Raw genomic sequence first — 10,730 nt, 5'->3', positions numbered from 1 at the left:
GTAATATGATCAGAAAATATGTTTGTTTTTTCAGGCCTTATCTGATAATTTGCTTATATCTTTTATTTTATATTGCAGTGTTTTTCATAAATCAGACATCACTGGCTGTCGACAACATGTTTGTCCAGTGGCTCTGATTCGCAATTCAGGATCAAAAGTACAAGAAGTGCCATTTCAGATTGGTAGAATAAACTGTTTATTTCCATATCAAACAAGTAACAGATATAATAATAATAATAATAAGAAAAAAGTGACAAAACAGTTCCCTTGCTTTGCCAGGCTTGCTTCTGAGAAACAACAACAACATCAGGACATTAAGAAAGACAGGAACTACAAAACGACAAAGAATAAACGAGATGAGCAAGCGTTCCACAAAATCTATTTATTTTAATCAATGTTTTGTTGTATTTTATTCTAATCATTCTATTTTAATGTACTTATTTTTTCACTTTTTAGGCTACAACCATGATTTATTCATCATTCAGACATCATTGGCTGTCGACAACATTTTTGGTCAGTTCAGGATCAAAAGTACAAGTAGTGCGCTCTCAGATTGGCACAACACACAGTTTATTTCCATATCAAACAAGTAACAGATATAATAATAATAAAAACAAAAGGGACGAAACAGTTCTCTTGCTTTGACAGGCTTGCTTCTGAGAAACAACAACATGACATCCAGAGAGACAGGAACTACAAAACGACATCAAACACGTTCACACTCCGACTTTCTACACGTTGTCCTGGTGATTCTGACATCATCGAGTGCTAATCAATCCATTGAGCACTCCTCAGTGAACCAGCAGTGTGTGTGTGTGTGTGTGTGTGTGTGTGTGTGTGTGTAACAGACTTCAGTCACAGGACTGCACTAATGAGAGGCATGAGACGCTCCTGTAAGTGGACAGGCGACGGCTCTCGTTACTAAAGCTTAAACTTCATTCAAACGAGGAGGAAGACGTGATGCAAGTAACAGATTTTCGAGTGTGTAAACTATGACCAGACGAGGAGGAAGACATGATGTTCGAGTGTGTAAACTATGACCAGACGAGGAGGAAGACATGATGTTCGAGTGTGTAAACTATGACCAGACGAGGAGGAAGACGTGATGTTCGAGTGTGTAAACTATGACCAGAGTCTCCCAGCAACATCTGTGCATAGACGTACAAAACATGAACACTTCGAAGTTTAAATACTTGGATTCTCAACAGTTTAAGCAGCAAGACGACGTCTTCCCTGGGAAAAGACACGGTGAACAAACTGTCCGTGCTATGAGATGAGGACCTGTGTGTGTGTGTGTGTGTGTGTGTGTGTTTGTTTGTGTGTGTGTGTGTGTGTGTGTGTTTCAGTGTAATGCTAGGACTCATCCTCATGGGTGTCCAGTGCAGTGCCATTATTGTCCAGTAGAGGAGGTTGTGTGTGTGTGTGTGTGTGTGAGTGAGTGTGTGTGTGTTTCAGTGTAATGCTAGGACTCATCCTCATGGGTGTCCAGTGCAGTGCCATTATTGTCCAGTAGAGGAGGTTGAGCTTGTGTGTGTGTGTGTATATGTGTGTGAGAGAGAGAGAGAGAGAGAGAGAGAGAGAGAGAGAGAGAGAGAGAGAGTGAGTGTGTGTGTGTGTGTGTGTGTGTGTGTGTGTGTGTGAGAGAGTGTGGGTCTGTGTGTGCGTTTCAGTGTAATGCTAGGACTCATGGGTGTCCGGTGCAGTGCCGTTATTGTCCAGTAGAGGAGCTTGAGCTTGTGAGCGTGTGTGTGTGTGTGTGTGTGTGTGTGAGAGAGAGAGAGAGAGAGAGAGAGAGAGAGAGAGAGAGAGAGAGAGTGTGTGTGTGTGTTTCAGTGTAATGCTAGGACTCATCCTCTCGGGCGTCCGGTGCAGTGCCGTTACAGGCCAGTAGAGGAGCTTGAGCTTGTGAGCGTGTGTGTGTGTGTGTGTGAGAGAGAGAGAGAGAGAGAGAGTGTGTGTGTGTGTTTCAGTGTAATGCTAGGACTCATCCTCTCGGGCGTCCGGTGCAGTGCCGTTACAGGCCAGTAGAGGAGCTTGAGCTTGTGAGAGTGTGTGTGTGGCGCTGGAGATCTTGAGAGGCATGGCGTCTTTAGCGAGGATCTTCCTGGTTGCGCTGACGAGACGACAGTAGTTCTCGCGGTTGAACTCGGCGTTGAACTCGGTGCGCAGTAGCGGCGGGTTTTCCCGGTTCACCCGCGTGAGGAAGAGAGGAGGACGCCGCTGACGCTCTCCGTCCTTCAGCGAGTCCGGCAGCGGCTTGTGTTTGCTCTCGGGCAGAAGCATTATACACAGCACCGAGAGCACCGCGAAGGAGGAGAACACCACGTGATGAAGGAAATATCCTCCGTTATTCTGCAGCTCCATCAGAGACGACGCTGCCATTCCCACACACCCCGCAGACATGATCAGACCCAACGTGCCACCGCTGAGGACACACACACACACACAGTTTACAACACTCAAACAACTCATGTACAGTGGGGTTATTCATTTTTTATAAGACACTTAGTTCCAGTCTTTGATTCTGATTGGTTAATAGCTGTGTTTATAAAACACTGTGACCCTGGACCACAAATCCAGTCACATTTTTGAAATTGAGATTTATACATAACATGAACGCTGAATAAATAAGCTTTCCATTGATGTGTGGTTTGTTAGGATAGGACAATATTTGGCCGAGATATGACTATTGAAAATCTGAGGATGCAAAAAAATCAAAACATTGAGAAAATCTCCTTTAAAGTTGTGCATTTATGTTCACGATTGTGCTGCATTCACTCACAAAAATACATGTTTTATATATTTACGGTAGGAAATTTACTAAATATCTTCATGGAACATGATCTTTACTTAATATCCTAATGATTTTTGGCATAAAAGAAAAATCTATAATTTTGACCCATACGATGTATAGTTGGGTATTGCCACAGATATACCCGTGCGGCTCCAGACTGGTTCTGTGGTCCAGGGTCACATATAGTGTGTCTGTGATTGGCTACAATGATCAACACTTCAAAAACATGTTGTCTTTGACGCTCTTCATCGAGCGCTTTGCACAGATACACACGGGAGCGTCTATCAGCGAGTATATTATGGATCCGCTGATAGACTCATGTTTTTAAACGCTCCCGTGTGTATCTGTGCAAGCGCTCGGCCAATCAGAGACATGCATGTTGAGCGCTTAAACACAATGGCCAATCAGAGGCGTTTAAGAATCCGCTCAACAGCGCTTTTTCTAAATTTCAGTATCAACGGGGTACCGAAGTCGGTACTTTTGACAGCACTATTCGGAAGAGATTCGGACAGTTGAGTTCTCCAAAAAACAGTCGGTAATCTGCCCTAGAATTTTTACTGAAGGCAAGTTCACGCTACAGGATTTTAAACCGTCGGGCTGAACTGTGCGGTTCACACTACATGACTTGCTCTCTGTGAAATCAGGAGTGTTCAAGTTGTTGAGCTGTTCACACCACACGACACGACGTGATTGATCCGCAACAGGAGGTAACTCACTACACGAGTCGACAACAACTCTGTCACCCAACCATTCTATCTTGTCTACAAACCACGTTTTGTCACGAAAAATCACGCGATAAAAACGAACCGGAAATGACGCGAAACCGCATGCGCGCCACTACCCAGCGAAGAAGAACACAACACGCGAGTCTTTGTTTGAATACGGACGTCAGACAGAAATTAGTGCTGCAAACTGTTTGCGCGATGATTTGCTCTGAAAAAAAAAAAAAACGCGTATTTTCCCGGTGACCTCAACCCATGCCTTGCTCTGATTGGCTGTAGCTCATGACATCACATGTTGTTGAGTCGTGCGACAGCTCCGGATATCTAGCATGCTAGATATTTTTCTGGGCTCGGCGACGCGTCTGCGAGTGTCTTTGCGTTGTTGGCTCTTTCATACTAACAGATTGGCGAGTGTTCATCGGCCGCTAATCCCCCGCGATTTGCATGCAATAACACCCCGACCTGTCGGCGAGCTCAACGATTTGCAAATCGGTCTTAAATCGGGCTTAAAATCCTGTAGTGTGAACTTGGCTTAAGGTTGTGTGAGAAAACAAAACAAAAAAACACACAGATTCAGAAAGGATAAAGGCCCTGTTTACACGAGAACGCTCGCGGCTGAAAACGTAAAAATATTTTATCGGATGTGCCTTTCGTTTACACGGCGACGGCGTTTTTGGGGCTTAAAAACGCAAAAAAGTGAAACCACCCTCCAGAGTGGAAATCTTAAAAACGCTCCACCGTCGCGTACAGGAAAATAACAAAACATTATCAAACTAAAATATAGAATTAATTTCATTGACAAAAAAAAAAATCTGTCATTTTTGAGCGACACGCGAAGAGCGCCGAGGGTTAAAGCAGCAGCTTTACCGTATTAAACATGAAAAACTGTGTCAGCGTCTCTTTCACTTTCAGTGCTTCACATCGCCACCTAGCCGCCTGGAGTGCACACTACATCGAATGTCACACACTTTTGCGTCACCGTATGCACACATATTTCCCCCCAATAACGCTCGTCTAAACGCAGAATAAAAAGTGATATCGCAACGCCACTTTTGCGTTTTCTCTTCAGATCGTTTCCGTGTAAACATAGCCTGAGACTCGCAAAGTATGCATTCGAAACACAAATTTCTCTAACATCAGCCGTTCTCAAGTCTCTGTAGCCGCAGCTTCACAGGCCTTTATTCACTTGCATGTGTTAGTATGCACAGAAACAGAAAGCACACTTGAGTATGAAAGATTACCGCACGACGGTGGGCATGACTTCACTGCCGAAGAACACGCTGAGCATGGCCAACGCCTGAGACGAGAGAAGACCCACGACTGACAGAACCAGAACCAGCCCGCCGTGCAGATCTGAGAGAAACAGAACTCATCATTAAGTGTGTGTAAGTGAGTGAGTGAGTGTGTATGTGTGTGTAAGTGAGAGTGAGTGTAAGTGTTTGTATGTGTGTGTGTGAGTGAGTGAGTGTAAGTGTGTGTGTGTGTGTGTGTGTGTGTCTCTTACACTGTGTGAGAGCGAGCAGCAGCAGTGAGGACAGGCCCGTGACGATGATGATGAGTGTGTGTGTGTGTGTGTGTGTAAGTGAGTGAGTGAGTGAGTGAGTGAGTGAGTGTGTGGGTGTGTGTGTGTGTGAGTGTGTGTGTCTCTTACACTGTGTGAGAGCGAGCAGCAGCAGAGAGGACAGGCCCGTGACGATGATGATGAGTGTGTGTGTGTGTGTGTGTGTCTGTGTGTGTGTGTCTGTGTGTGTGTGTGTGTCTGTGTGTGTCTTACACTGTGTGAGAGCGAGCAGCAGCAGAGGACAGGCCCGTGACGATGATGATGAGTGTGTGTGTGTGTGTAAGTGAGTGAGTGAGTGAGTGTGTGTGTGTGAGTGTGTGTGTGTCTCTTACACTGTGTGAGAGCGAGCAGCAGCAGTGAGGTCAGGCCCGTGACGATGATGATGAGTGTGTGTGTGTGTGTGTGTGTAAGTGAGTGAGTGAGTGAGTGAGTGTGTGAGTGTGTGTGTGTGTCTTACACTGTGTGAGAGCGAGCAGCAGCAGAGAGGACAGGCCCGTGACGATGATGATGTGAGTGTGTGTGAGTGAGTGTGTGTGTGTGTGTGTGTGTGTGTGTGTGTGTGTGTGTGTGTGTGTGTGTGAGAGTGTGTGTGTGTCTCTTACACTGTGTGAGAGCGAGCAGCAGCAGAGAGGACAGGCCCGTGACGATGATGATGTGAGTGTGTGTGAGTGAGTGTGTGTGTGTGTGTGTGTGTGTGTGTGTGTGTGTGTGTGTGTGTGTGTGTGTGTGTGTGTGTGTGTGAGAGTGTGTGTGTGTCTCTTACACTGTGTGAGAGCGAGCAGCAGCAGAGAGGACAGGCCCGTGACGATGATGATGTGAGTGTGTGTTTGTGTGTGTGTGAGTGTGTGTGTGTGTGAGTGTGTGTGTGTCTTACACTGTGTGAGAGCGAGCAGCAGCAGAGAGGACAGGCCCGTGACGATGGCTGACAGCAGTAAGATCCCCCTGCGGCCGAAGCGGTCCACACACACACACAGGAACACACAGGCCAGCGCGCCGGTCAGCACACGCAGGGAGTAACTGAAGTAGAAGTGTGTGGAGTAGATGTGCAGGTTACGTGTGAAGCAGTACTGGATCCCAGTGCCGATGAAGCTGACGGGGGACAGGGAACGGGAACACTTTAAAACCAGATCTCATGAGTTAAAGGGCTCATCGGATGCAACATCCACTTGTATATGTTGTCTCCAGTGTGTGGACACAACCACCATACAATGAAAAAAATCCATTCACTCCTTTTTTTTTTTTTTTTATCCTCAAAAAGCATAAACACTCTCAATAATCAAGCTGTTAGGATTGCCTCGGCGGCCCGTTTCAGCACAGCTGACAGTTTTGGATCCGGCTCGGGCAACGTTACGCTCACAGAAGGAAGATAACGCAGTCCAGTCATCATCTCCAGAGGACAGCTCACCCTCCAATGCTGCAATCTGCGTCCTGTCCTCTGCGGGAGCCCCGGGTGACACGGCCGGCCCACCCATTACAGAGGGACCAGCCCGCTCCACGGGGACTCCACCGGCTGCCGAGGAAGGGAGGAGTGAGGAGCCCACAGGAAATGGTTACCGGGCGAGACATCCAACACTATCCTCCTATCACCCACCCCGCGGGGCACCCGAGGACGGGGCGTGGTAATGGACATTGCGCTTCGTGGACGAAGGCGAGTCTCGACCTCAACACTGCGACAGTCATATTCCCAGAATGGGAACATGAACGGTCCACAAAAGCTGCTTCAGCGCGCTGTAAGCCCGTTTCAGAGAGAGACAGGGAACGAACGCATCCAGAAATGCACGGGTGGAATTACATAATTTTGTATTTTTTTTAAAGATGCAAACGGACCCCTGAATCAGCTAACTATGTATATTTATATATATGTATGTTATATCAACCCTAACCCACAATCCCTTTCTCAACGGAAGAGGAGGAGTTTGTGCTGATTCGCTAATTCAGGGTTCATGCAGGTTTCAGTAAGTCAAATTTAAGACCTTTTTAAGACATTTTAAGACCATAAAGATTTAAATTTAAGACCTACATGACGCATTAACCAGCAAATAACAAATAAAATTAGCATCAATATGCACTTTTTGTTTAAATAAACATTAAAATAATAACATAAAAAATGATGGCTAGATTTTAAAAGAGTGTCTTGCAACATGTCATCTAATAACATGTACAAATTCAAATAAAGTTTTGACAAAAAAGGTTTTATAAAAAGATAAACCTCACGTATTTCAGTTCGATTTCACGTATACTTTTTTGCTACTTTGTAATAACTTTGTGTGGCCAGCATTTCAGGAAATGAACGAGGGTAAAACCTTTTTAAGACCTGACTAAATTAAATTTAAGACCTCGGATGAAAATCGGGCCGTTTTTAAGACGTTTAAAGGCCTTAAATTTAAAGTTCAGAATTTTAGACTATTTAAGACCCGCGGGAACCCTGCAATTTCTGTGTAACAGAAGTATGATATTGTTCAGTTTCAGGAGTAACTTACAGAGTGAAGCCCAGAATGAGGCAGTTCTTCCAGATGACTCTGGTGTGACGTAACTCTATCACATGATGATACTCGGGCTGGACGTCCTCAGGGAACATCTCATCTATCTCTAGAGACACAGAGAGAGAGAGAGAGAGAGCGAGAGAGCGAGAGAGCGCGAGAGAGAGAGAGAGAGAGAGAGAGAGAGAGAGAGAGAGAGAGAGAGAGAGAGAGAGAGAGAGAGAGAGAGAGAGAGAGAGAGAGAGAGAGAGAGAGAGAGAGAGAGAGAGAGAGAGAGAGAGAGAGAGAGAGAGAGAGAGAGAGAGAGAGAATAGTTGGTAGATTTCTGACCGTCACATTCCACTGTAAATCTCGGGGCGGGACGGGCTTGATTCCTCAATTTAAACCCTAAACGGGTCTATTCTCTCTCCGTGATGGGTCTTGATTTGTCGTAATGTGATTCAGATTCCTGTGAGCTGGAATATCATTGCATGGGAACTAAAGAGCCGTCTCATCAGGAGACCAACTCTCCTCTCAAGAGCTAGATGCTGTTCTTCATCATATCCTGTGGAAGTATAATCACTCCTGAGCGATTCATTAACTCTCTCTGATCATCACTGGGACGGGCTCAAACACATAGCGGTGTAACAATATATCGCAATACAAAAATGCATCAATATGTATCGTGGATAGTGACAATAAGTATTGTATATAGTTCACCCAAAATAAAAATGACTGTGAGAAAAAATTTAAAAGTTTTAGTTTCAGAGTTTTAGTGTCAGAACTACATTAAACTGTATATAATGTTGAATATAATGTATAATAATGCAATGAGGGAATATTTGTGGGTCCTGATAATGCCAAATGTCACCGATTTAGCCGAAAATAGCAAAAAGACTGAATAAATTTTACAGAACAATGATGTTTTTAGATGATACGATCAAATGGCTCAAAGATGACCAAATAAAAATATTTTTAGTACAACAATTTCTTCATTTTAAGTTATATTGTGCTATGTTGGTATAATGTCTTCTGGAACATTTTTTGGAAGTTTTTGTAACAGATTTTTTTCTTTTAAAAGCAAGACAAAATAATAAAATTTATGAAACAATTTTATTCATGCAATGGTGAAAAATTGTTCAAATAAATGGGAAAATAGGCAATATTTGGTATTCGGATTTCGGCCAAGTGTTTTATTATATTGGGTTCAGTGCATCCCTAGAGATGATAGTTGTGGAAGTTTGTGAGGCCGAGATCCTCACCTGACAGCAGTGTTTCAGCGGGGAACAGCTCGTCACTAACACACACACCGTTCCGTGCTGAAAAAGACTGGAGACACTTCTTTGCTTGAGGAATCTGAGATGTGGCCAAGAGCCAACGAGGAGATTCTGGGAACACTGAAGCACAGCTTGTGTGCGCAACACACACACACACACACACACACACACACACACACACACACACACACACACACACACACACACACTTAAGTCAACTTAATTGCATGTGTTAACGTGTTAATTTAACATAAAAACATATTTATTCAAATGACGACCCAACCTGGCTGACAGACAGACTCCTTTAAAGAAAACGATGACACACACACACACACACTCACTCACTCACACACACACACACTCACCACCAATAGGAGAACAATAACAGCAAGGGAATTGTGGTGACAGCCTGAAGAACGGGCCAATCACGGCACAGCACTGCAAGCCCCGGCAACAGCAGCTCGGCAAACACCGCAAAGAAGCCGCTGACCATCGACACCATGAGTCTGTGAGGCGGGTCACACCATTCCAGTCCTGCAGGATTAAACGAGAGAGAGACATTAGTGACAGTGTGTCCACAGACACCAGACAAACCAATCACGAATCACAGCCGATCAGAAGAGTGTGTGGGCGGAGTCTCAAGTGCACTGCACTCACAACCAAATCAATTAAACATAACAGCCAATCAGAAGAGTGTGTGGGCGGAGTCTTAAGTGCACTGCACTCGCAACCAAATCAATTAAACAAAACAGCCAATCAGAAGAGTGTGTGGGCGGAGTCTCAAGTGCACTGCACTCGCAACCAAATCAATTAAACATAACAGCCAATCAGAAGAGTGTGTGGGCGGAGTCTCAAGTGCACTGCACTCCCAACCAAATCAATTAAACATAACAGCCAATCAGAAGAGTGTGTGGGCGGAGTCTCAAGTGCACTGCACTCACAACCAAATCAATTAAACATAACAGCCAATCAGAAGAGTGTGTGGGCGGAGTCTTAAGTGCACTGCACTCCCAACCAAATCAATTAAACATAACAGCCAATCAGAAGAGTGTGTGGGCAGAGTCTCAAGTGCACTGCACTCACAACCAAATCAATTAAACATAACAGCCAATCAGAAGAGTGTGTGGGCGGAGTCTCAAGTGCACTGCACTCACAACCAAATCAATTAAACATAACAGCCAATCAGAAGAGTGTGTGGGCGGAGTCTCAAGTGCACTGCACTCGCAACCAAATCAATTAAACATAACAGCCAATCAGAAGAGTGTGTGGGCGGAGTCTCAAGTGCACTGCACTCGCAACCAAATCAAGTAAACATAACAGCCAATCAGAAGAGTGTGTGGGCGGAGTCTCAAGTGCACTGCACTCGCAACCAAATCAATTAAACATAACAGCCAATCAGAAGAGTGTGTGGGCGGAGTCTCAAGTGCACTGCACTCGCAACCAAATCAATTAAACATAACAGCCAATCAGAAGAGTGTGTGGGCCGAGTCTCTCTGCAAGCGCACTGCACTCACAACCAAATCAATTAAACATAACAGCCAATCAGAAGAGTGTGTGGGCAGAGTCTCAAGTGCACTGCACTCACAACCAAATCAATTAAACATAACAGCCAATCAGAAGAGTGTGTGGGCGGAGTCTCAAGTGCACTGCACTCGCAACCAAATCAATTAAACATAACAGCCAATCAGAAGAGTGTGTGGGCCGAGTCTCTCTGCAAGCGCACTGCACTCACAACGGAGCGAATAATTTCTTAAACATTACGCGATTTTAACTATGTAAAAAAAAAAAACATACTGAGTGACTGACAGTCATAGAATAGACTTGTTTGTTGAGATCAGAGAGTTTACTGATAACAGTTTTTGCTGCCTAATATTTTTTGTAGAAACCATGATTTCATGTTAATTCGATGAATAGAAA

General features: G+C 44.7%; 1 protein-coding gene across 1 annotated transcript in view; it reads right to left on the bottom strand.

The window, feature by feature from the left end:
• Positions 1-507: 507 nt before the first annotated feature.
• The window catches only part of slc22a31 (solute carrier family 22 member 31), a 17,678-nt gene continuing 7,455 nt past the window's right edge, over positions 508-10,730 (bottom strand). Inside the window, exons 4-9 of the mRNA XM_079598196.1 lie at positions 9,179-9,347; positions 8,799-8,944; positions 7,558-7,666; positions 5,952-6,166; positions 4,758-4,869; positions 508-2,425 (exon numbers count right to left, since the gene is read on the bottom strand). Of these exons, the coding sequence (XP_079454322.1) occupies positions 1,978-2,425; positions 4,758-4,869; positions 5,952-6,166; positions 7,558-7,666; positions 8,799-8,944; positions 9,179-9,347 (1,199 nt within the window). The 3' untranslated portion in view covers positions 508-1,977. The remainder of the gene's footprint in view (positions 2,426-4,757; positions 4,870-5,951; positions 6,167-7,557; positions 7,667-8,798; positions 8,945-9,178; positions 9,348-10,730) is intronic.

This window comes from Phoxinus phoxinus (assembly GCF_949152265.1).
Source record: "Phoxinus phoxinus genome assembly, chromosome: 2".
NCBI lineage: Eukaryota > Metazoa > Chordata > Actinopteri > Cypriniformes > Leuciscidae > Phoxinus > Phoxinus phoxinus.
Note: the sequence above shows the minus strand (reverse complement) of the source record. Positions and strands in the feature narration are given on the sequence as shown.